The sequence below is a fragment of the Zootoca vivipara genome, chromosome 11 (assembly GCF_963506605.1).
Source record: "Zootoca vivipara chromosome 11, rZooViv1.1, whole genome shotgun sequence".
In the NCBI taxonomy this organism is placed as follows: Eukaryota; Metazoa; Chordata; class Lepidosauria; order Squamata; family Lacertidae; genus Zootoca; species Zootoca vivipara.
The window spans coordinates 33,359,197-33,386,678 of NC_083286.1; the positions used below are offsets into that span (position 1 = coordinate 33,359,197).

Genomic DNA, 27,482 nt, shown 5'->3' on the forward strand with positions numbered 1-27,482 from the left:
ACACATATTTTGCGGTTATCTAAAGAACTACTTCGTGCATATCCAAGCACCTGGCATTCTCAGCGGTATTTTTACTTGTCTTTTTTTCAACCCCCACAATTTGCCTCTAAGCAACTTGCTATGTAGCATGAGAATATTGTCTGAGAAACACATACATAGTAGTAGTTAGGCACACATGAGTTCTTGGAATCCCAGTCTTTATTTCTCTACTGTGCGTTTAAGAACACTGAAAATCAGGTTTCTTATAGCAGGTTATTTAGCGAGTTGTATCTTAAGTACATGGTCTGTAATACTATAAATAAGACCAGAGACAATTTTTATGGCCAGAATGTACCAAAGTCAATAAGCTTAACATGTTCACTTTTAAAACAGAGGCAGAAATCTTCATGGTTACTCTGAGGAACCTCAAATAGATTTGGGAACCGATAAAGTTCAATTTAAGTAAGCAACAGAAAGAAGGGGACCTTTAAGCAATGTTTCATGGCTTTTAAAATGTTATTGTGTCATTTGTTAAGTACTTGTCAGCTTCATTCATGAAGATTTTAATAATATTTATACATTTTATAAGGCCTAATAATATTGTTCTAAAACAAGTGTTTATAAAACGCTACTTGTTATCTATAAACTGAAAGGATCGATTTCCAAGAGAACATAAAGCTATTATGACAAAATGGGTTACAATTGCTTTTACACAATACAATGTTGTACAAGCCATGGTTACATATGATGGGTCAATATTTGAAACACTTAGCATTCTTTGCTGCAGCTGTCTTCCTCTGTTCACCGATACAAGAACCTAGATATGGTATTGTAATGAATGTTACTGTAAACTTTAGCTTGTCCACAGAATTTTAATTCTGAATAGAAAGGAGTGCATAGGTCCAATGATAATAGTCTAATGGCCAGCAATTTCTCAACGTCTCCAAAAATCCTATGCCACCGTAACATAAACTGGCAAACATTTTCGTTTATAAGCTGTATTTTGATAAAACATAAATATACCCCAGTGAATGTAAGAAGGCATCTAGATACAATTAGAATGCAATAAATTCAGTCTAATACTTTAATCAAACAGACACATAGGCACACACAATTTACTTCTGTGCATAACAAACAGGAACATTATGCAGGCATTATCAAAATGTATTTAGAGTTCTCAGGTACTAATATCAATTATCCTCATATATAAATGCTTATTTAATGCAAATACCCCAGTATAAAAATAAGTACTGTATACAGGAAACCGTTCGTGAAAATTCACACTTAATACATTGTTCTCCCTGAAAATAAACAGGGATACCAAGATGTCTCAAAAATCAGAGAATGGAGCACAGACAGGCTTCATGCCTGATTTACTGCTACAGGATGACTACTTTAAGGGTCATCTGGCTTCTTACTCATTCTTGGAAAAACCAAGAAACTGTACATCTGAGCATAGAAGAAAAAATATTAGGTATTTAATATAAAGGGTATTCATCTTTTGTGTTCAATAAATCCATTATAAACATATAACAAAGTTAGCCATTCAAAAAGTAATTCCATGAGAGCTGTCAAATTTTGCAAAAGTGCATCATTATACACTTCAAAAACATACCATTAAAAAAAAATCAAGAGTCTTATAAAATTATCGCAATGGTAAGAAACATGCTGTGTTTCTAGGTAATATTGATCTGTTCAAACATCTCCCAAACACTTTCAGTAATAGCTTTTTATACTTGAATCTCAACTACTAAGAGCTGGAAACTGTTTTGTTTCACTTACACTTATCTTTTTTAAAACAAACAAACAAAACAAACAAACAAACCCAAAACTATTTAAGAATAGCCTATCAGACTTGCATCTAATTTAAAAAACCACCTAAAACATCTGTAAATGATAGATGGATATCCTTCAGTATTTTGCACGCACAAGCTAGTTTTAATCCTTTCTTGCCTTTTACTGGGCTGTATTAAGTGTAAACTTTCAGAACGTTAGATAATGGTCAAGTTTTTAAAATGATATTTCATGTTGACATTAAGGAGGAACATGCTCACATTTTAAAAAGGTAAAATGTTATTAAAGATATGTTACTAAATCATTGGCTTTTAAAAAAAATAAAACCTGAATATTCCATCCATCTAACTGCTTTGGTATTGGTCAGTGCTAGCAATTCAGTCCACTGCAGTATAACATACACGCCTGTTATATTAAAAGAGATTCAGTGATGAAAAATATTAATTCCATTTCCATTGGTAGATTTGTAGCATTTGATGTCCCACCATGAATCACTGGGATCAAAGCACTATCCAGATCATTTAGGTAATGCTGGGGTAGAAGCTTGCCTCCAGATCCTGCCTGGTATTCCACCTAAAATAAAATAAAAACGTGTTGAGGCAACAAGTGTTTTTGTACAGCAAGAACTTGACTGTTTTAAATCTCATCCAAATGAATGCTGGTGAGTTATGTATATAAGAACTGATATTAAATTACATGAAGACATTTTTTACCACTTTTGTTCCATTTCCCCCAAGTTCATATACGGCATATTCAATACAGTGTTCCCAAATGTCTATATGAGCATCACACATATGGATATATAGCTGCAGCTTTTAAAAAGTTACCCTATCGGTATCCATGGAGACTCTCAGGCCTATCTTGTTCATTCCATGACTTTTCAGGGTTTTGAGATGTTGGCGAAGGGCCATACAAGAAGCCAATGCAATTTCTTTAGCAAATTGTTGAGCATGACTGAATACGTCACTGGCCTTTAAGAGATAGAACACCTGAAAGGTAATTAAAGAACAGTTAGCTATAGTGATTTCTTCCCTAAATAGTAGACTTTTTCTTGCTAAAATTAAAATGACTACTGCAGCAGTGATAACATTCAATGATAGGCATGTTGGATCAATGGTGTTCGCTAGAATTTGCAAAGGGACAAGATAGATGCAGGAATTTAAAAAACAAAACAAAACAAAACAAAATGTGTGAAATCATCCAACTATTGGAGAAGAAAAATGTATTCAAAATGCAGGTTAACATTCTGAAATATGGAAGCAGAAACAAATGCCTTTCCCAAAAGGCCACTTCCAACTGTTAGCTCTCAGTCGTACTTCCTCCCAACCCCTAATTCCCAGACTTATCTGTCCCATTCCCTAACCCAGACATTTATGCTGCTAATAGCAAGAGTTTGCCTAACAATGGAGTAGATGCAAAGCCAGTATAAACCAAAGTATTGGGCTGAAAGGGAATATAAGTCTAAAAGAATTCAATGTCTGAACCTAAGTGATCCTTATCCTACAAAGTAGGATGCAGATGGAAGATTCTAGAGTGGTGTTTTTTTAAAAAAATATCCCAGACCCAACCTCTACTCACTTCTTAAGTACTCAAACCTGAGAATAGACAAGTAAAAATGTCTCTGAAGGAGTGCATGGATAAAATATCCTTCCAACAGCTGTTGTTTTATGGTAGAATCTTTTTTCTTTTTTAAAATAAATTTTCTGATTTACAACCATAAAGAAAAGCAATACCAATAACAGTTGGTCTTTCTTTACATACACCACATACTCTATCATACTGAAGAACCTGCCTGGGTATCCACTTCCATATGAGGTAGGTAGAGATCACTACAAAATGATCTCTTCGTGCCTGGTGAGACAAGCCTGGGGGATCCCTTGCATATGTTCTTCCAGAACAACGTGAAAAGGCAGGTGTGCTGCCTTTCATGAGTCAAAATACTAGTGGCTGAAAAAAGTTTCAACTTCCATGTCTCATGGCCAAGTAATAATCTGGTGCTTTCCTGAGTAACTGCAAAAACATAACAAATCTCATGTATTAGTAAACTAATGTATTACTATTTTAATAAAGATTAATAAGGGTATTTTATACAGAAAATAAACTGTAACTTAACTGGACTAAGTACGAAAGAGAGCAATGTTTCATAAATATTCTTACAGCTTTCGAAAGTAAAGAAATAACCAACATTTGAAACACTGGTGGGAACTGGGGGTAAGGAAATGTAGTGTGAAGAATTCAGCAATTTTGTATCTCTCACACCCAGATACCTTTTCAATGTTTCAAAAGCTTCATTTAATATTGTAGCAAATATCTGTTATTTTGAGAACAGCAGCATTAACTTACTTCTGTACACTTTACAAGTTTATTGTCCATTTCAAAATATTCTTCTTGGACAATTTTTTCACTTGGAACTCCTTCCATTGATTTCCCATCTATTGGGCTTGTAACTCTATGAAGCAAGGTTAATAATGCATTAATTGCGCTAGTCAGACTCTGCTAGTTTCTTTCCCTACATAATGTGTTACTGGAAGCCAGCCCAAATAGAAATTAATGTAGCATGTCACATTATATAGAATTGTATCTATTACTGTCAACCATCCTGAATTTGAGATTGGATGGACCAAAAATGTAAGTCTGAAATCCAAGCAGCTGCTTAAGCACTAGCTGAGTGGAATGTTGAATTCAGAAGAGGCTGCTGGTTCAGGCCAAAGGCCCATCTAGTCCAGTATCCTGTTCCCACAGTGGCCAACCAGATACCTATGGAAAACTTGCAAGAAGGATCCAAATACACAAGAGCAAAGGCAATTGTCTTTTTTTATTCTTTCAGGCTTTTTACAATTTTTTACGTAGGCTACCTAGAGAACTTCATTTCTGCGGCAACATAGAAATATATTTAATAATAAACTTAATTCAAGTCACTGTTTACCACCAATTCTGAATCCACAAAATGTTGCAAGTGAAAAACGTCAAATACAGTGGTACTTCGACTTACGAAGGCGATCCGTTCCACGGCGCTCTTCGGAAGTCGAAAACTTCGGAAGTCAAAGCGTCCATTTTGTGCATGTGCAAAGTGTGATTTTGCGCAGAACGCGCATGCGGCGAAAATACATCCGGGTTTGCGGACTTCAGAAGTCAAAACCTTCGGAAGTCGAGGCACTCGTAGGTCGAGGTACCACTGTACTGAATTCACCTTGTTCAAACTGGATTCCTGGATGGTTCCTCTGATCTGCAGCACATGACCAGTTATGTGTGCATGTTCTAGGGCTGTTGCAATAGTACTGTGTCATCACCCAAATTTCCTACACAGCACTTTTGCTAAACATGCAGTCTCATTGTGCAGCTTAACATTCTCTATATTTCTCTTCCACCTTATTTATGTTTGCTTCCACAAAAAAGAATAAATGTCCATAATACCGGTATCTAAATTCATAAAATATTTAAAATGTTCATAACGCAGCTCTGAGAGGCTGACTAATCTACAGACCTTCAGATAAATTAATTTTTTTAATAAAGCATGGCCAAAAGATGTTAGGAAAAAATTCTGTATACAATATAGGAGGATTATGCAAATAGTTGTCAATACCAGACCTTTTATTTTTAAAAAACTGATGACATTTTGCAGAAAAATATTAACACACATTTTGACTTTGGTAAAAATATCATACCTCACATTTGTTTTTTCTTCATTTTCTACCCAACAAATTTCTACATATTCCCTCAGATCTCCAGAGTCAACTTTGCCACACGTAATTCTAAAGTCCTTTTTTTCCCTTAAAGCTTGACGCAAGCCATCCATAATCTCTGGAGTTATTTGAACCATTATTCCATCTATAAAGAAAAACAATTACTTTAATAAACACATGACAAAACCAAATTATTTTATTACAGCAATGGGCAAAATCCTGTGCCTGAGATCCATCATGGTATAAGATTCAGCTGATGGTCGGACACCAAATACACGACCACAATAATGATACAGTACACTTGCAGAACATGTTTCAGCAGAGCCATTCTGCTGGCCAAGAAACACCTGTGGAACAGCTGAAAAAGGAGCAGAGTTGTGAGTGGCACAGGGAAGGAGCACACTTCAGCTGTATCCCACACCAATTCAAGGAGGCTGGACTGCTATAGTAGTGGCTTTTCTGCATCCAAAGGAGGCCTGGACTAGACCTTTGGGAGTACCTTTTAGGATTATAATTCACTATTGTGCCCTCACTGCATCTCTGCTCCAGCATGACACCTGGCACAAACAATTCCCCCACAACTTCAGCAGAAGAGGGGAATTGGAGAAAAAAAAAGTGCAGAGGATAGAATATGCTGCATAGGACTCTGGTTTTTTGTCATGCATACTAAACTCACAAGGGCAACTTTAGTGAGAAATACAATGGAGCTACAGAACTTTTGCAAAAAACAACTTAGCCATACAACACTCTTGGGAACATGAGTACAATGCTGATACATCTCTGTCTCAGGGACTCCTCCTTCACCTCTGACATGACTGCAAAAAAACAATCAACCAACCAACCAACCAACCAACCAACAAACAAACAAACACCACGTACCTTCAACAATACTAGATTTAGCAAGGAATCCAGAAGATGTTTTTAGGGCTCCATTGAACACAACAAAGCTTGCACCTGTAACTAAACAAACATCATATACGTCAATTGCTCATACAAACTTACAAGCATTTTAAACATAATTTGAGTAGGTATTACATTCTGTGTTATACTAGAAATGCACACAACTTATGAAGTTCTAGAAAAACAGTGGCCAGCCAGTCCGCGACACTCACATACCAGCCAAAAAAACTGACCACATGCTCCAATGGACACAATACCGTGGAAGACACTTACTTTTCCTAGGCTGTCCAGTAGCACTGTTTGCTTGTGTCTGATAGGCTCCATCATCATTCTGTATACAAACTAAATGAGAATCTGCTTCAGGACTAAAACTGGCTCCAATGCTAATGACATGCTCATTAGAAGTATTTATGACTTTCATCACCTGTAATTACAGAAATGTCATTAAGTGTGTGTGTGTGTGTGTGTGTGTGTGGGAGAGAGAGAGAGAGAGAGAGAGAGAGAGAGAGAGAGTATGAATAATTGCTGATGCTTTTAACTCCAAGGCTTAAGCTATGTCCCTAAGTATAGACACATATCTAGAATAAGTCCAGTTGAACACCATAGAACTTACATGGATAGGATCAGGCTAGAAGTGAGATTCTGATGTTACCGACCTTCACATAACCCTGACCATTCTGCATCTCTCTCAAACTCAGCACTTCCTCCTTAGCACACTACAGCTGCTTCAGAAGGCCAAAGCTGCCACTTTAATACTTTGTATAATGTCCTACCCACAAGCCCCTTTTCCTACAATGGCTGTGAGTTTGGCTATAGAGCACATTAGTTTAGCCTCACAAAACCTGGAAAAATATTGTTTAGGACCCAGAGTACAACACATGTAAATGGATAAAATCCTATTACAGGGCCTACAAACGTTTCTTATTCAAACAACTAATTCTTACATATTAAGATGTTAATAACTTCGCAGGACAAAACATTTACATGCTTTACTCTATTTTATCCTGCCCTTTCCCTAAAGATGGCAATGCATTATAGTTAGGATTTAATTACTACCCCAAAATCACTCAGCAACCTTCATGGCTAAGTGGAGATTTGAACCTGGTCCTCTGTAGTTAAATCCAACATTAGTCATGATGCCACACTGGTACTATGTAGTCTGTATATAAATTTTTGCCAATTTTTGATTACATCTGCACCAGCCCTTACGACAAATTGTTCTTACCTCATTATATCTCCTCAGAGGTATTTTAATGTAGCTTCTACCCATTTCCATATGAATAAATAAATTATCTATTGTATGCAATGTATATTGATAATTCCGAAGATCCTGCAACGCAATAGAAAGTTGATTAATTTATACATTTAATTTTCAACGGTATGTATGTCTCATGACTACTGACTGTAGAATAAAAAAGAATTACCCAAAATCTAGTACCAAGCTCTCTATAAAATATATACAGTACAACCTCTACTTATAATCCATTCTGGAGGCCCGTCCCCTGGGTGAAACCGAACGCTAGTAGAGGCGCCATTGTGCATTCAGCGGCAGCAACTTCTGCACATGCGTAGATGGCGGCAGCCGCTTGTGCGCACGTGCAGATGATAGAGGCCACTTCCGTGCATGCGCGAATCATGGCAAACCTGGCGTTTACTTCTGGGTTTGCCACAGTCGCAACTTGTAACATCCGCGAAAAGATGCGGATGTAAGTCAAGGTTCCACTGTATACCAAAAAATATATTAAATGTGAACTATTATCTTCTTTGACTCACTTATTACAATAACCAGTCACTCACAAGGTAAATTGAACCAGTTTGAGAAAACAAAGTTAGAGAACATATTATCTTCTAATTATAGTCAGCTGACGCTGTGGTCTAAACCACTGAGCCTAGGGCTTGCTGATCAGAAGGTTGGCGGTTCGAATCCCCGCGACGGGGTGAGCTCCCGTTGCTCAGTCCCAGCTCCTGCCAACCAATAATGCGAGATGAGCGCCGCAACTCCAGAGTCGGTCACGACTGGACCTAATGGTCAGGGGGACCTTTACCTTTTTAACCCATTCTGTATTTTTGTATACAAGTTGTGCAGTATACAACTTGTATACAACTAGGCAGATGCATAAAATTACACTTTTTGTAAAGTTACAGAATAATTAATACTCACATGCCCACCAAGTGTGAATAAAGCCACCAGATACCCTTCTATGTTATACTTCCAACATTTAATTAACATGTAACTTTCATAGGGCAGAATGACACATTCTGTTTACAGCTCAAGCCAGTAGACCCCATTTCCACTGAAAACAGTGACAGGAGGAACTAAACACAAGGGGTAAGTGATGGACAGGAAATGTGATTAACAATTGCCTCTGCAATAGTTCCTGATACACATTTGTCATGGGAACATGGACCCAGAACTCCAAGTGGGAGAAGTGTGTGTGTGTGTGTGTGTGTGTGTGTGTGTGTGTGTGTGTGACACTTCAGTTTTGCCTTGTTCATCTCGCTGACACTGACAGACGACCATCTGAAGGAGGAATTTGATCCTTTGAAGGCACATTTCCTTTGGCTACCAAATAAATCTATTCAATTCAGCTCCTCACTGTTGTTTGTTTGTTTACCTAGCAAACCACCCAAAATGTGGTTAGCTAGTATACAAATGGTCTTTTTTAAACTTTACTGCTGTTCACTACAACAAGGAACTTGATTGTTTTGATTAAGGCTAATGACAGACCTAGTGAACTGCTGGATTATATTTTCAAAAATGAAAAATCTACCATTGTATGTTTCTTCATCCAAGCATTCTTAGGTGTAACCTGAAACCTGCAAAGCTTAGTGGCCTAGAAGAGCTTAATCTGTTAAAAGCCTGCTATATCTTCCAATACTCCATCTTAAGCCAATGAAGACTTTATAGTTTTAATAACAATGCTGTAGTTCTCCCAATCTTGCCCCACTGCTTCACTTAACATTTAGCCTGATGAACTTAGGGAGAATTATAATTTTCTCATTATTTTTTGACATCTTGGTTGTTCTAAAAAAGGTATCATCTAATTCTAGATTCTGAAATTTATCTTACTGATAGTTTCCTATAGTTAACTTTCAACAGATACTTAAAGGTAAAAGGACCCCTGACCATTAGGTCCAGTCGCGGACGACTCTGAGGTTGCGGCGCTCATCTCGCTTTACTGGCTGAGGGAGCCGGCGTACAGCTTCCGGGTCATGTGGCCAGCATGACTAAGCCGCTTCTGGTGAACCAGAGCAGCGCACGGAAACACCGTTTACCTTCCCGCTGTTTATCTACTTGCAGTTCGTGCTTTCGAACTGCTAGGTTGGCAGGAGCAGGGACTGAGCAACGGGAGCTCACCCCGTCGCAGGGATTCAAACCACTGACCTTCTTATCGGCAAGCCCTAGGCTCTGTGGTTTAGACCACAGCGCCATCCGCATAACAGATACTTAGGCAGCATTAATTAATACAGAGATCTTGATTTCATTTCTGACGATGCAATTTTAGTATCAGCAACAGGGCAAGAATGAAATACAAGCCAAAGCATATACTCACAACAAGTAAATTCATGACTGTGTGTCCTATTTCTCCAAACAATGACTTCCTATGTCTAATACTTGTCAAAGGAGTTGGGTACACTAGCAAGAGAAAAGGGGGAAAAGCAAGAAACATGCAGAACAGAATAATTTCTAAACAACCCAATCACTTTAGAAGTTGACACATTATGGTTGTTGGAACAGGTATTTATAATTTATATATATATAATTGCTGGGATCCAAAACACTGCAAAGGTAGTCCAATATACTCATGGGTGTTTTGTCTTTTGTTTTCAAACAGCAGCCTCTAATGTTATACAGCAAACCATTTTGAAATTGAGGATAGTTTCAAAACTGGTTTGTAATACAACATGGAGGTGTTCTACCTGGGATTGTTTGCAAAACAGATGAAGACGGGGGTGGATGTGACAAGTCCCTCAATGCGGCGGTGGTGATCAGTGGAACTCCCAAGTTGCATTTATGAGCAGGGAAAGTATGCTATTTAAAAAATAAATGATTCATATATGAAGCTTACAGCTATAACTGCCCCCAGCAGTTCACATGTACTTCCAAATGTAACTGAAGTGCAAAATGGTGACGGGAGAGAATTAGTAAAAGAAATAATAAATAGGGGCATATAGATTTGTACTATAAGCCTTGGCAATGAATTTCTTTAGTTTCAGAAAGAGATTGCCTCAATCTTTCTGGCATGTCTTTTTAAACTTAACCCATTAAAATGGAAATTGACATCACATATATCAGGGGTCTCCAAACTAAGGCCCGGGGGCCGGATGCGGCCCAATCGCCTTCTCAATCCGGCCCGCAGACAGTCCGGAAATCAATGTGTTTTTACATGAGTAGAATGTGTCCTTTTATTTAAAATGCATCTCTGGGTTACTTGTGGGGCATAGGAATTCGTTCATATATTTTTTTCAAAATATAGTCCGGCCCCCAACAAGGTCTGAGGGACAGTGGACCGGCCCCCTGCTGAAAAGGTTTGCTGACCCCTGACATATATCATTAATACTCTTCTCTTAGAGAACTATAAGATCCTGTACTGAATTAGCTGAAGAAATATCAAAAGAGAAAACAAAGAACATAATAGAATGACCAAGATAGCAGATGCAGGACATTTATATGTAATATCTATGAAGTAGATTCAAAAGTCACCGGGAGGTGGCAAGCAGCACATTCTTGTTATGAAGATGGCAGCACATTCTAGGTGCAGAAGTGTATTTTAGATTGTGTTGTGTATGTCTGTGGATTACACAGCAGTCATCACTAACCAATGTTATAGATTTGTACTACATAGAAACTTTCATATCGCACATTTTCAGTGAGCGGAAAGCACTTCATTCATTCCAAAAGAGAAAATATTTCATAATAATAATAATAATAATAATAATAATAATAATAATAATAAATTTTTATTTATACCCCGCCCTCCCCAGTCAAAAACCGGGCTCAGGGCGGCTGACACCAACAGAATTACAATAAAACATAAAAACAATTAATTAAAATACAGATTAAAATACAGTATTAAAATTTAAAGTGCAGCCTCATTTCAAGTAGGCCATAAATCCAAGCCATGAGGGAGGAAAACACAGGGGTCAGGCTGAGTCTAACCCAAAGGCCAGGCGGAACAGCTCTGTCTTGCAGGCCCTGCGGAAAGATGACAGATCCTGCAGGGCCCTGGTCTCCTGGGAAAGAGCGTTCCACCAGGTTGGGGCCAGTACTGAAAAGGCCCTGGCTCTAGTAGAGGCCAATCTAGCCATCTTATGACTCGGGATCTCCAGAATATTATTATTTGTGGACCTTAAGGTCCTCCGTGGGGCATACCAGGAGAGGCGGTCCCGTAGGTACGAGGGTCCCAAGTCGCATAGGGCTTTAAAGGTCAAAACCAGCACCTTAAACCTGATCCTGTACTCCTGTACTTCATAAGGTTTCTTCAGTGGTTCCTCAAATTTCCAGTTTTTCCACTGGAAAATAGTCCTTGCATTTTCCTCTTAATCCCCCCCCCCCCCGGGATAGCCTTTACATCAGGGGTCCCCAGACTTACCGTGCGGCGGGCCGGAGGGCAGGGGAGTGCGCGCGCAGCGGGCCGGAGGGCGGGGGAGTGCGCGCCCGTGCGCATGCGCACACGGGCGGAAAAAAAATCGCCGAAAATCGCTTGTGCGCATGCGTATGGGCCTCCCCCGACCCGGAAGTGCACCAGAAATGACCTCTTCCGGGTCGGGAGAGGCCCGTACGCATGCGCACAAAGGATTTTCGGCGATTTTTTGCCGATTTTTTAGATCGTCGCTGCGCCGCGCGCTGTGAGAGCGGGCGGCGGCAGCGGGCGTCGTCGCGGGCCGGATTGGAAGGCCGATTGGGCCGCATCCGGCCCGGGGGCCGTAGTTTGGGGACCCCTGCTTTACATCTTTACTCATATAATATTGAAATGTGCTACCAAAAAGACCCATAAGAGGACGAATAAATGAAACTGACAATTGCAACCACATTGAGGTCAAAGACGATGTTAATACACAATGGATCAGATGAAAGTACTGATCTAAGTATATGAAATAATATGTGAATGAAACTCACCTCCATATTCTGCTCCTAATCTCAACATTAAGCGAATTGGAAACACTTTTGCCCATGGCACCTCTTGCTTCTGAATAAGAATACCACATAAAAAAGGATTTTTGGGTAGTACAAGATCATCCAGTTTCTGAAAAGTTGGTGTAATAAATAGGAATCCACCATTCTCCTTGCTTCCAAGAAAGCCTTCAGTGAAAGTAATATTTTCCAAATTTCCTATGAATTTTCCTGGTTAAAAGAATACATATAGTCAAAATCATCATAAAAGCACACTCCTGATGCATGCAGCCATGGATATAATCCTAGCTTCTAGGAAAAAATAAGATAAATGACTCTGGCCACCTCCTTTCATACGGCGTTAAAATCAGCAGAAGGGGAGCTCTTTGTAGTTCCATCAGCCTCGGAAATCTGGGATGGTGGTGGCCTGGGAGGGGGCACTCTCAATGGCTGTTCCTCAGTTGAGGAATTCCATCCCGAGATGTGCCTGCCATCTTCATTATATAGTTTCTGTCGTGTGCTGGAGTCACATGTCTTTACCCTAGCCTTTGACACCCGAGATACATATTTTCAGGACTCACCCTGTGTTATTTTGACTGTAATTAATATTATGGTGAAAGGTGGGTAATAATAATATCAATTTCTTATTATAAGGACCATATGGTGAATCCCGATAAGCATGATTGTGCTTGGATTCCTGACACTACTGCCCCCACCACCTATAGCACCATGACATAACACATCTGAACAAGTCATTCATGAGAATTAGGGGACCATCCTGAACAGCTGTCAGGGGCTGCAACAGAAATGGATTATTAATGGAAATAGAGAGGGGGAAAAGAGACTCCCCAACATGAGATCAGCAACTAAGGGTGGAAAATTTCCCTGAAATGCCTGTCATTTTTTGAGCAGCCCAGCAAAGAACATTGAGTCAGTTCTTATTATTTGAACAATATAACACCATTAAGATGAATACAGTGGTAGTCAAACGCCTTAATTGTCAAACAAATCGGCTTCCGAACATCACAAATCCAGAAGTGAGTGTTCTGGTTTGTGAATGTTTTTTGGAAGCCAAAACGTCCGACGCAGCTTCCGATTGGCTGCAGGAAGCTCCTACAGCCAATCAGAAGCCACGCTTCGGTTTTCGAAACATTTCAGGAGTCGAAAGGACTCCTCAAATGGATTAAATTCAAGAACCAAAATACGACTGTACTGAAAAGGAAGTATTTCATGAAGTATGTACTGCTTTCAAATTATAGCAAAGTTTCATACCTTTCGTGGCATCCTTATATATATTAATAAATAATTTGAATATTTCTTCAGGAACATCATCTTCATTTGGCAAACAAGGTAACAGTATAATAATTTCTGCCTGCCCCAAACCATGCAGTCCATTAGTTGAGAAGTACCAGCACCTTTCTGAAGAATCTTATTGAGAAAAATAAAATAAAATTAAGCAGTAGAATATTTTATTGTTAAATGCAGGATATTAAATACATATATATTTCTGCATAGTAACTAAGACAAACCTAGACAGCATCTTAAAAAGCAGAGACATCACCTTGCCTACAAAGGTTCGTATAGTTAAAACTATGGTTTTCCCAGTAGTGATGTATGGAAGTGAGAGCTGGACCATAAAGAAGGCTGATCGCTGAAGAATTGATGCTTTTGAATTATGGTGCTGGAGGAGACTCTTGAGAGTCCCATGGACTGCAAGATCAAACCTATCCATTCTGAAAGAAATCAGCCCTGAGTGCTCATTGGAAGGACAGATCCCGAAGCTGAGGCTCCAATACTTTGGCCTCCTCATGAGAAGAGAAGACTCCCTGGAAAAGACCCTGATGTTGGGAAAGATGGAGGGCACTAGGAGAAGGGGACGACAGAGGATGAGATGGTTGGACAGTGTTCTCGAAGCTATGAACATGAGTTTGACCAAACTGCGGGAGGCAGTGGAAGACAGGAGTGCCTGGCGTGCTATGGTCCATGGGGTTACGAAGAGTCGAACACGACTAAACAACAACAAACTAAGACATTAACGTTAGGAAGTAAAGGCTATATTTAATGTTAGGGAAGTGTAAACTCACTAAACTATTTCCATTTATTTCAATGGGTCTTTTCTGAGTATGACAGTTGTATAGCACCATCTTTATTGCACTATTTACTTGACTTTTATAAGATTTTTAAAAATTTAAAAGGTGATACCTTTTATTGATGTGATAATTAAGAATTAAGGGATTATAGGGAACATTGTAATTCATTATTGGACATCATCTGACTTTCTATACACCTAAGAATCTTACTTCAGCCTAATGAAGAATTTGAAAGGTAGTATACTCCAACTTCAACCAATATTTGTTTAATTCAATGTATCACTACCAATTCAATGTATTCCTACCAATAATGCCTAGAACACTTCAGAATTATACATGAGATGCCCCTGTGCAAGTGTTATTCATTTCAGGACAATAAAATATGTCCAGAGGTCATGCCCCCATAAAAAAGAAAAAAAGAAAGAGGTTTGTGATACATATTTCCTTTAAAAGGTAGAAGGCAAGGGTAAAGGGAGAAAAACCTCAAGTAAAACTAAAGATTAAAGCCTACAGATTGGTTCATATTTTATAGCAGCAAACAAACACATTTACATGCCATTTTCTTTGTATACTACTTACAAGGCAGTATCTTGACATTCACAAGAAGATTTGCATTCAGGATGAATGTTAGTGGATTAGGTTCTTCAAGTAGTAAAGTGACTTGCTTATGAGAAGGATGTTCTTCTATTAAGGATTCTAAATAAAATTTAGAACATTATTTGTCCAATAGAGGATATTTTCTTACAGTGAGCAGGAGGAAAGCAATTTCTCATTGCAAAATACAACACTTTAATCAGAAAAACAGTCCAGCAGTAGATGTGAGCATATTTGGATTTGATGGCACCGTCAGCACACAATGCCAAGACAGACAACGGCTTACTGTAAACAAGCAGCCATGCAAGCTCTCAAATAAGAGATTGCAGATTCTCTGTTTCTCCCCATTCATCCTGCAGCTGTGCTGTGAGAAGCCATGGTTTGTCCTAGTCTGGGCTTGTGGCTTAGCTTTCTCCAGTAAAACGAGCTGCAGACTAAAGTTTGTCCCATGTTTTATAGTTCGTGATTTGTCTGAAGAGCTAAGCAACAAGCCCCGGTTCTGATGACATGCTAAGCTAAAACCATGATTTAGCTCAGCACAACAGCGGAACAACAGAGCAGCAAAGCAGCTACAATCTCCTCTCCAGAAAGCTCCACCTTTTCCTCATTCTCACTAAGCCATGATCTGGCTTAGTATTATGTGCCAATAAGGACAATATTATTTCTTTATATTTTAATTTCAATGTTATGCATTTACCTTTTAAATGATTTATCTTATGATTCCCAATATCATTATACACTTCTGAACTGCAAAATCAATGCAATGTAGCACATTACACTGAGAAACATTCCCATTTTTACACGTTTCCCAGAAAAACTCTACTTGGGCAGAGGAAACTCACCTTCTCCCTTTTCTCCTCTTGCAAGCAGAAGAGGAGGCAACCCATTATCCTCAGGAATAAGGCTGATCTCCTTGCTAACACAGTTTTCAATACCACAAAGCATCCTGTAATCTAATGGACTAGCAGTTACATCACTAGCTTCATTAGTTGTGGCAGGAACAAGATGCTTTACTGGTTCAACAATAGTGGGGAATTCAGCAATAGCAGGAATCGGACAGTCAGAATTACATGACAACTCAGGTTGTCCTACGGGGGACAGGATATCTTCTTCTGGATCAAAAGAAGTAGGAGAACTGAAGTTCTCAGTTTGTCCAGCAATATGCATTTCATCCTTTGGTTTGATATCAGTTGCACAGACAGTGTCATTTGTTGAACTTCCAACCTATGAAAAACGTTATTCAATTAGATCTAAAATCCACTTAATTCAACAGTGTGAAATCTGTACAAGCATTTCAAACAGAAAAAAATGAAAAAAGCATTGTTACATAGCCATTTAGCAATAAAACATCACAATAAAAGTGTTATGAAACAGGGAATCATCTTGAAAATCAGTAAAATAGTATAATAAAACAGGAATTCAGTAATAACAGGGTGCATTCTTCTTACAAGACATTTGAAGCAATTGACGGATGATACTTCATATAGGGCAGAGGGAAGGGAATTCTAATATGCAGAAACCAGGATGGAAAATGTCCGCTTCTTATTTTTAAGAACACATAGTAGCAATTTATGATAAATTGTGGCTTACAGGATATGGTTCCTGTGGGGATCTTCTGACTCCAGATGACAATTTTGTTGTGTCAGCAACTTCCCCATTAGGCAAAATACCATCTGCAAACCAAACTCTTTTCTGTTCTTTAGGGCACAACCCTAAAAGGAGGAGGAGAAATTAATGAGGATCCTTTACTTATTTTTTTCTAAAACAAAACCACCTAACACTTCCAAAAAAGCCTTGCCCTGCCCACAATAGCAGTCCACTTAGAAGTGTTACTACAACGCATAGCGTTCCTCGATAATGGAAAGGAGACTGAATGAAAGTCAATAAACTGAAAGTTTATCCAGGCAGTTTTCTAGACCAGTTGGATGGGAACTGGCCTGTTCTGGGTAGGGGTACACTCTGAAGGAGGTGTGTAGCTTGTGGGTACTTCTGGATCCATTACTGTCACTTGAGGCGAGGCTCAAGTGGCCTCAGTAGCACAAAGTGCCTTCCATGAGACAGTCTGAACATATAAAACCAATGCTACCATGACTGCATTGGCTACCAATTAGTTTATGGGCTCAATTCAAGATGCTGGTTTTCACCCAGTATCTCAAGGACTGCCTCTCCCCACATGAAGCAAGCCAGACTCTGCAATTGCCATCTGAAGTCCTTCTCCATATGTCCACTCCAAGGGAGACGTGTAGTGGAGGAACACAAGTACTGGCTGTTTCAGTGATGGTTACCTGCTTGTGGAATCATCTCCCCAGAGAGGCATGCCTGGCACCACCTTTATCTACTTTAGCTAGCAAGAAGGAAGGTTTATTTTTACCCAGGCAAGTGACACTTAATTTGGAAGGTATTAGGTATATATGTGGCATCTTCCTTGCTTATTTTTAGTGAGGTGGGTTGAGTGAGATCTTTGTGTCTTCTAGGTTTCATTTTATTCTGGTTATTATTATGAAGAAGAAGAAGAGGAGGAGGAAGAAGAAGAAAAGATCAGATGAATAGTTGTACATCTCAACACAAATATACCAAGACATGAGGTTTCTGCAGTTAGTAAATTTAACTATTGATGCACAAAACTATCTAGAGAAAGATGTACACAGGTGTGCAAATAAAGAGACTTGCATGGAAGACTTATCTCAAGACTAGCCTAGAGGAGCTCTCTTCACCTTTTCCAGCTTATGTCTCAAGGCAAAGTCTGGAGACATTGTGTTAAAGATGTGAGATAATCCAACAAGGGGTTTATTGACATTTTTGTCTCAAAATAAAAATTCTCTCCTCTGCAAGTTCAGGTTAAAACATAGCATGGGTCACTCTTTATCTACAATATTAGTCACCACTTCGCTGACTTCACTCCAAATTGCAGCAACACTGCTATAAAGAAATTTCATTTCCTGCTTCCTGCCCCTCAGCCCCAAACATATCATGGTTTGAGTGTTGAGAAAATGAAAACCAAACCAAGAGTATGCGTATCCCACACAAGTGAACACCTGCAAGTTTGTTGTGCTATCCTATAATTGTCTAGAGAGGCCCCGATAGTAAATTTAGTCCTTCAGGTTACCATCACCATTTGGCTGTTTAAATACAGACGTGGGTAATGAAACAGAAGGAAAATTAGGTGTACCGGTTGTCTGCGCTTCCTGCAGAGGTGAAACAGTTGAATATTCAGAGGTACCAGAATTGGGCACAAGACCTGTTGGGCTCATCATCCTTTCTAGTGCCTGTGCTAACAAACAAAATTTAAAAAGTTTAAATGTCACAAATGTAGGATATTTCTCCTTTCTCCCTTTTTCTCACACACAGGCTTGAGGGGTACTGAGAGGTACCCCAAGGTGAGTTCAGGATCACACCCAGTTTCATTTTAACTAGGACTATAACAAAAACTGGATTTGAAAAAGCACAGCCAGTAGTTCTATATAGGTTATTTCCTCACCACACATAGGAATTTATTTGTATCAAACTACCCTTCTTGATGTTGGTGTCTTATACTCAAATATTTACATAGGGAGGTCTCTATGTGTACAGCCCAACATGTTAAATTGCATAGATCATTCCAATAAGGCCTACAGAGCACATGAATGAGACCTATGCAGACTAGTCAATACAGTGGCAAACTGCTATAGAAAGCAAAGTCAAGGACATCAGTATCAGCAATGTATGAGGTTGGGGGGGGGGGACAGAGAAGGAAAGAAAAGTATATGGACACATTCTCTCTCCAACTATCAGCAGCCAGACAAAAGCAACAGAATTTCCCCCTTGGGAAATTCCATAGGACACCTGGTTGACCATTGTCAGAATACCAAACCAGATAGATAACTGCCTCATCAAGTATAATTATTCTTATGTTCTAAGAGGCTGTATGACCAATATATTAATCACTCTTAAAAATTATTTCTTTAAAAAGTTTCTAAATATAACATATGAATGCAACTCCTGTTAAATCCATCCCATGCAGTGTCCAGATGTATTACAAATGTTTATGAGCACAATTTATAATAGAAATATTGTTCATATTGGGAAGACTGTTTCAATACTCAGGAGTTAGGAGTCTCTTTCTCCTAATTCTCTTAAATCATTTTTACCTTTGTTAATGGACTCATAGCAGCTTATGCAGACTCTTGCTTCTTTATCCAGATACTGAAGTTTGCATTTCCGATTACAACAGGCTGTACAAAAAACCTAGATTAGAACGGCAGCTAAATTAATATTATGAATCTAAAAAATAGTTAAAATAATATACAGTGGTACCTCTACTTACGTTCACCTCCGGTTACATATCCTTCAGGATACGTGCACGGCAAACCCGGAAGTATTTTTCTGGGTTTCGCCACGCGAGCATGTGCAGAAGTGCTCTAAGAGCCACACGCATGTGCAGAAGCGCTAAACCACGCCGCGCACATGTGCAGAAGCAGCGCCTCCGGATACGCACACCTCAGGATCCAATTGGAGCACTGGAATGGATCCCGTGCGCAAATGGAGGTACCACTGTATTACTACGGTAGTTAGACAAGACACAAACAGGTGGGGGAATTAAAACTATATGAACAATCTTATTTTGCAGTTTTAGTACTGTACCTGTTTTCCAAAGTGCAGTTTTTGCAACATAGATCACAATAAATTAACTCTATAGTACAATACTGACATCTAGTGGAGAAAAGGTTTTTTTTAAAAAAAAATCAACAAACCTAGAATCTATTTATGCCCAACTCACACAATTACTGCTAATAAAATTGATTTATTTCTGGGTGCGTGTGTGTGTGAAAAATATAGGAGAAACAAACAAAAACTGAAGCATGAGTTGCCTTATTCTGATCTGTGAAGAATTTTGAATCACTGTAGTGCACCAAGAGGAATGCTGTACTGTACTATGAACAAGTTACCTAAAATCTGCCTAGGTTCAACTTCCTAATATATTTTCAAAGATAATGAATTGCCTTGAGCAAGTTCATAGTGCCTAATCATTATCAAATACTACACCGCATTTCATACATCTGTAGTCAGAATATAGGATTTCCTAACTCTGAGAAAGTCATTCAATGGGCTTGGTCACACTTCATTTTGAAAGCTCAGCTCCATTTTCATCCAACTTTCAAAAGCCAGGCCAAGAATGAATGGGGATTACTTTTTAAGAAGTTTTCTTGTGCTGAGGACACTCATCCTGGAGGGCTGGGGTGAGAATGATTTTGGATCTGGGTGATGTAATCATTAAGAACATAGCTGAGTCTGTGATGGGCATGCAGACAATAGGGAGAATTGCATGCAGGAAGCATGGAGCAGACTGAGAGCTCCCAGGTAGGCTCCACCCCCTTTTATGCTTAAAGAGTGAACCCTACTCTTACTTGGCCCTACTCTTACTTGGTCCGCTCCCCTGGCTCCGCCTCCCCAGTTGCGATTGGTTATTTGAACTGAGGTTTGGTGGGAACCTCAAGGTTCGCAACTTGGGGAGATGGTCCAGGAGCGCTCTGCCAGGAGTCATGTAGGATTGGGGGGGGGGTGCTGCATGCAGGCACACAAAGGGCGTCCCCAGGGCGCCCCCCTTTTGATGTGGAGAGCAGTCATTGTCATCTAGTCAGCTTGCTATATAGTGCTGGGGAGGGGTCAGCAGTAATGCTGCATGCTAGCACCAATGACATAGGGAAATGTAGTTGACAGGTCCTGGAAGCAAAATTGAAGTTGGTAGGTAGAATGCTGAAAGCCAGGAACTTCAAAGTAGTTTTGTCTGAAAGAATACCTGTGCCACACACAGGGGCAGCTAGACAGGCACCGTTGTGTGTAATCTCAATGCATGAATGAGACAGTAGTGTCAGGAGGAGGGGTTTGGATTTGTTAAACAGTAGGGAACTTTTGGGACAAATCAAACCTGGACGGGCTCCACTTAACCAGGATGCAACCAAGCTGTTAAAATCAAGAACAGTTTTCAAACTGATTGTGGGGTGAAACTGACAGGAGCCAAGGAGGGTCAGGTTCGGAACCAACTTTCCCCCAGGATGAAGGTGAAAAGGTTTGTGATCATTTAAATGGAGGAGTATAGAACTAGGGATCAAGAGTGTAGGGGCACCTAACAGCAATTCAGAGAGCACAAAGGAACACAGACTAAAATGCAAGTGCCACAGATAATGTTGGGAGAGAAACTGTGCTTGGTTTGAGAGGACAGATATACTGGGTATAACAGAAACTTGGTGGAATGAAAACAACCAATGAGACACTCATTTCTGGATGCAAACTTTATAGGAAGGATATTGAAGGGAGTACTGGAGGTGGTGGTCAAAGATTACATAAGAGACAGAAGTCATAAGAGACAGAAGTCTTGAAATCCTACAGAATCTTGGATACCAGACCACTGGTTGGCCACTGTGAGAACAGTGTGTTGGACTAGATGGGGCACTTGGCCTGATCCAGCAGGGATCTTCTTATGTTTTCACCAATCTATGGTCTCCCTCCGCATTTAGCTTTTAATATATGGCAGGGCAAGCTGTGCTCAGATAACATAGCTTTTTCTCTCCCCAGCACAGGCTGGATTTTCAATACTGCACTGGGTAGCAAGTACTGGGACATTTATATCCTGCTTTTGATCAACATTTCCCACTTTTACTAGCAAACTGAAGATTGTGTGCAAAACTTAATGATTATCTAGAATACATAAGAAGTGTGCATGCACACGAAAGCTCATACCAAAATATAAACTTAGTTGGTCTTTAAGGTGCTACTGAAGGAATTTTTTTATTTTATCTAGAATACAGATTGTGTCTTTCTTTCCTTCCAGAATCCACGATATATATTATTTGTTCAGTTACCAGGATCTGAAGCCTGTTTGACTGCATTTTCAATCAGTAAAACTTTAGGCTGATAACACTTAATACTGCCTGTTTCCATCCCAACTAAGCCAGCTTTGGGGGAGGGTGGGAATGGTGTTAATAAAAGCAAACGCTAACCTTAAGAAATAGAAGGATAAATACTTCTTCCTAACTTCTATGATGAGGAGACATATGGACTATGATAGATATTTTAAAATGGGTTTAGATTACTTACTTTCCCACAAGCACGGCAATGGTGTCTTCTTTTTGTAAATGTGAACTTGGCTTGACAATTCATGCAGTTTGGTGCTTCTGAATCAGGAACCCAGGATGGCTGCTTGTCCCCTGGGACTACAGCTTGTTCTACTACTTGAACAGGTTCTGAGATCACAGGTGAGACACTACCTTTGTTTTCCAAGCAGCTTTGTGTGTCACCATTATTAAATCTGAAGTTTGAATCAGAACTGATTTTAGTATCTGAGAGAGAGGTATTTGAGATTGTGGAATTTATCACTTGGGGCTCACTCTCAAGTTTATTTGGACTACTAAGCTCAGAAGAGAGTTTGGATTTTGGTGAAAAGTTTTGCAACTGTTTTGGCCTTGCACCTCCACTGTGCACCATCTGTTGGCTGCTTGCGAGGTCTGAAATTTCATTTGCAGTTTCACTTATGTGATCTGAAGTCTCTTGTTGAACCTGCCGTGTTCCTTTCCCCCCCAGAATCCCCAATCTAGGTTCAGAATTGGAAACTATACAATTGTTATCAACGGAAGCTTCCCTCTTCTTAAATTCCGTTTCTACTTGTAATCTATCACTTCTGACATTCAGTTTGTTAGCATCTATTAAGTTATCATAAATCACATCAGATTCCGACAGTCCATCATCAGTATCTTCTTCCAGAGGCTTTGAATGGATCACTTCAGAACAATGCTCAGTTAAGAAGGCATCAAGTTCAGCATCACTAATTAGCATATCACTTCCAATAATGTCTTCTTCTATAGCTAGATCAATTGAAGCTCTATCACCAATGTCAGTGGGCAAAACATTGCTGCATGTTTCAGTAACCAAAGAACTACTAGAAGTAGCAGCAGAATCTTGGTATTGGAAAAGATCACATTTACTAGTAATGTTGTCAAAACCCACATTCTCGCTATCTGTAAAGAAAGGCTTCTCTAGGCAGCACTGGATGGGTTTGTTTAGATTTCCATCTTGTTCAGAAGCTTCTATTCTGTTAAACAATTCTTCTTTAGGAAGGCCATTGTTATATTTTTCTGTGTGCACAGTTACATCACTAATGACATCTGCTGCTTCACTCTGAGCAGTTTTTCCACTTGTGTCATCAGTTGAAACTAGTGATCCACATATAGAAACAGCAAGTGGAAGACAGGACAATGAAGTCTGTACATCTTCAGAGGCCTCCGATGTTGAAACTATCTTTGCAGTTGCATTGGTTTTCTCTTCTGCACTAGAGATATTTTCCTCAGGGGTGGGTGTTTTATCCAATACCAACGTATTATCAATTTGAAGTGAGGAGGCACATAAAGTCTCTTCTTTAGGCAATATTAAGCTGGTGTTATTCAACCCACGTGTCTTTGGCAGGTTAGAGGCTTCAGATTCAATCTTATCTTCTTTTGAAATAGCTTGCTTGCCACTTTCTCCATGTATCGTTTCACTTTCTGCACTATTTTCATCTACTAACAACTCACAAGGCAGTTTTTCACACATTAGCTCATCTTTGGAACTTTGTACAGTTGGCGTTAGTTGGGATATTAAAGCTGATATCCTCTCCAGGCCTGTAGTTTGTTCTATCTGATCAACTACTTCATTGTTATCCAAAGTTTCCGTCTTTTCTTGAGCCCCACAAGATTCCACTTCACTTGCTTCAGAAAGGCTGTCTGTCTTTAGTGCCACTTGGCTCTGTTTTTCAGTTGTGCTATCTTCCTTATTATACAGTGCTGTATCTTCATCAGTCTGTTGATGTGTGCCAGAACCCACACTATAATTAACAGACAAGTTACAAGCAGTGGCTGTTACCAATGATAAATCAAAACCAGTAAGAGAGTTTGTATTGGTCTGAAAGTCACCTGGTTGCAACTTTTGAATGCACTCCAAATTACTTTTCACATGGCTCAAATTACCTGTGTCACTGATAAGATCACAGATGGGTATGCTACATCGCCCAAGGCAAGAAGATTGATTTTTATCTGAAGAACCACCATCCACCATAGACAGAAGATCTAACCCAGTGACATTTTTCTCATTCTGTTCAGTGTTCAGTTCAAAGTTTGCTACATTTGTAGTCTGACTAGACAATGAGAGCTCAGTTGATGTGGTACAACTACCAATATTTTCTTGCACATTTGGTCCCAGGAATTTTGGTTGCTGGTAACCTAATTCTGAAGAAAGAAAGTGAGATTTGGAATCATGTGGATTTACAATTTTGTTGTTTTCAAGTTCATCTGAAATTAAAATAAAAATTGTTAGAAATTCATTACACACACACACCCTCTCTCCCCCCCTCTCTTTCTCACACACACATACAGATACAAACACAAGCTCACTCATTCCTATGGCATCAAAAACAAATATTAATAAAAGGCTATTTTTTGCCCACATTATTCCTGTCCTTTGTCTCCCCATGCCTCCCCATTGTCTGTTTTAGATTGTAACCTCCTTGGGAGCAGGAACACAGTAATAAGGTGAATGAGGCCCTGGAAAGCACCATATACACTGGAGGTGTCCTTCATTATAATCCACTTTAAGCATGCTGTTCTCTCACACAAAATAGAAGCATGAAGTAAAAACTAACCTGCATTCTGCTCAAATTCATCAAGTAGCTTGTCCAAGTCTGAGACTGCTGCTTTGAAGTAACTGTCCATTCTAAGGCTGAATCTGGTAAGATTCTCCTCTTGCGCCTATGTAGAATACACTGAATTAAGCAAGGGCAGGTCTACCGGTAGATCTTGAACAATTTGTAGTAGATTGTAAGAAATTTCTGACTAACAATTCTTTGAAATAGCAACACTAAAAAGTTGTATGCTTCTATCAAATTAGGCTGCTGAAAAAGAAGAAGTCAAGGCCTGATTAAACCGATGATTAATTAAACTGTGGCTTAGAGTTGTGCGAGTCCAACAGCTTAACTATGTTTTGGTTTGCTTTTACTGCTAACAAACTATTATCTGAAGCCATAGGGTTTTTTTTGCTTATAAACTTGTTTTAACTATGGCTTGGCATTATAGGTGAACTGAGCACTCTTCCTTAACCATGGTGTATCTGACTACCCACATTAAAAACTTGCATAAAGTCACAATCCCAAGCAAAGGTGCCAGCTTGTGCCTAAGACTAGGTGTGTGTCATGTGTGCAACGGCAATGTCACATGATGTTTCATGAGAAGCACTCAGCAGCCTTCTACAACAGGAGGAGAATGAGCTGGCCAGGAAAGACACACTTGGCTTCCTGAACCCCGATGCTACAAACATTGAGGGAAGGCCAAAAGAGCTCAGCCTGATAACATAATTAGTCAGTATCTAACCCAAAAAAGTCTTTTAAGATGGTTCATTAAGACATGAACAGTAATGAAAAACAAGCTGTGGACCAACACTGTCAATTTGATCACTCAAAATCATAAGACAAACCATGACTTGCAAACCAAGTACCTGGTAAGCACTTTGAAATTCTTGATAAGATAGCTAATCCTAAAGCAACCTATGACAAAACTGCCAAGTATACAGCACATAAAGATCATTAACATTCTAAATCAGGGGTTCCCAAACTAAGGCCCGGGGGCCAGATGAGGCCCAATCACCTTCTAAATCCGGCCCGTGGACAGTCCGGGAATCAGCATGTTTTTACATGAGTAGAATGTGTCCTTTTATTTAAAATGCATCCCTGGGTTATTCGTGGGGCCTGCCTGGTGTTTTTACATGAGTAGAATGTATCCTTTTATTTAAAATGCATCTCTGGGTTATTTGTGGGGCACAGGAATTCGTTCATATTTTTTTTCAAAATATAGTCCGGCCCCCCACAAGGCCTGAGGGACAGTGGACCGGCCCCCTGCTGAAAAAGTTTGCTGACCCGATCTAAATATTTCTGTCTTGTTGCTGATCTCATGTCAGCTAAACTTAAAGCATGGGGTAAAAATGCTGCAGCTTGTATAGACTTAGTTGCAAGAAGTCAAATCATTTTTGAACTGGGAAGAAAACGTTCCTAACTCTTTAAGTGCACAGACAAGCTAGGGAGACACCCAGGAGCTTCACTTGCTTGTGCTCTGAGAACGTCCCTGCACACGGAAAAACACAGATTTTGGTGCAACAAACCCACCCTCGCTCGCTATGGTGTCGTCATATCAGCTTGACTTCTCACATGATTATCTTCCTTCAGATATAGCAGCGGGGAAAGAAACACACACATGCGAATTCTATTGCATTATATTGGCATTTCAACCTTGAGCCAGTTTCAACCTCCTGCGCCGTTTTGTTTACTACAATGGCTCCACAAACCATAAAAAGCACACCGGGGCGGACAAAACTTCTGGAGATTTATTATAATCGCACGGGATTATTCCAACCAAGACCGGGGCGGGGGAGAAAGCATGGGGGTGGGGTGTTTGATGTTGAGGTTTCCGATCTCTCCAGGCGCCAGACGGAAACTGGAGCCTGAAACTCTTTTGAGAGGCAACAAATCGTGAAGATGTCAAGCAAGGAAGGGGGTGGGAGGTTTGCAGGAGGAGAGAGGAACCAACTCGCTCGCCCCAGGGAAGGCAGGACACCCCGGGGTGCCGGTCCTTCCCTTTATAAGATAGTAGAGCAGGCGGGTCTTTCCTACCCACCGCTTCAGCCCCCCTCGCTCCTGCCCTCCACCGACCCCTAAACGGGGAGAGGGGGAAATGTGTGGGGTGGCGAGCAGCCAGAGCATTACTTGAAGAGATGCCTCGTCCACACCGGAACCCAAACAGTGTCCCTCGTCACAGAATACCTGAGAGAAATGGAGGCCTTTACACCACAGGCGCCCCCACATCTGAGGGACAAAAAAAAAAATTGGGCGCCGGACCCTCTCTTGAGGCCGAAACCCGGAGCAGACACGCCCCCACACCAGGAAGCAACAACACCCCCCCTACACACACACACCGCTCACCTCATGGGCGCTCCCGCCAGCTTAATACGAGCCCCGCGAAGCGCGGCGGGACTTTTGTGCAGACTTTTTTTTTTTGCCTTTCCCCGAGAAAGGGGGGTCTCCTCTTTCTTCTTCTTCTTCAGGTCTACGTGCGCATGCGCCGACCTCGCGCTCTGCTTCTCTCTCCCCCTCTCCGCCTTCCCTCAAGTCTTCGGCTACCAATCTCCGGGATGGAGCCAAGTGCGCTTGCGCAGTTGCTAGGCTGTTTTTCTTCCCTCCTCCTCCTTCGCGCTTCGGAGGTCAAGTCAAAAGGTTCGGGTGATTCCCCAGACCCGGGCGGCGGATCGGTGCGTCAAAAGTGGTGGTTAGGCATCCCC

At 40.2% G+C, this 27,482-nt stretch overlaps 1 protein-coding gene across 4 annotated transcripts; it reads right to left on the reverse strand.

The window, feature by feature from the left end:
- On the reverse strand, positions 1–27,298 carry ZFYVE16 (zinc finger FYVE-type containing 16). 4 transcript variants are annotated; one of them, XM_035099890.2, is made up of 18 exons: positions 27,127–27,298; positions 24,802–24,907; positions 22,230–24,388; positions 19,283–19,379; positions 18,325–18,426; positions 16,746–16,867; positions 15,998–16,379; positions 15,141–15,257; positions 13,744–13,899; positions 12,478–12,702; positions 9,911–9,993; positions 7,582–7,686; positions 6,630–6,780; positions 6,336–6,416; positions 5,439–5,601; positions 4,117–4,222; positions 2,601–2,762; positions 1–2,346 (listed from the first exon to the last, which is right to left on the reverse strand). In XM_035099890.2, exons 2-18 carry the CDS (start codon positions 24,869–24,871, stop codon positions 2,182–2,184), a joined length of 4,446 nt encoding a protein of 1,481 aa, XP_034955781.2. In that variant the 5' UTR covers positions 24,872–24,907; positions 27,127–27,298; the 3' UTR covers positions 1–2,181. The 4 variants fall into 4 exon arrangements, with proteins under 4 accessions (XP_034955781.2, XP_060136202.1, XP_034955780.2 ...); XM_060280219.1 differs by having other exon boundaries at positions 2–2,346; positions 22,230–24,451; positions 24,802–24,921; XM_035099889.2 differs by having other exon boundaries at positions 3–2,346; positions 22,230–24,451.
- Positions 27,299–27,482: the final 184 nt, after the last annotated feature.

Excerpts from the sequence above, each read along its gene's own strand:
- ZFYVE16 (XM_060280219.1), bottom strand. The coding sequence starts at position 24,871 with ATGGACAGTTACTTCAAAGCAGCAGTCTCAGACTTGGACAAGCTACTT. Across the intron at positions 6,781-7,581 it reads CTCTGAGGAGATATAATGAG|GTGATGAAAGTCATAAATAC; the intron begins GTAAGAACAATT and ends CTGTAATTACAG. Across the intron at positions 6,417-6,629 it reads TACTGGACAGCCTAGGAAAA|TTACAGGTGCAAGCTTTGTT; the intron begins GTAAGTGTCTTC and ends ATGTTTGTTTAG.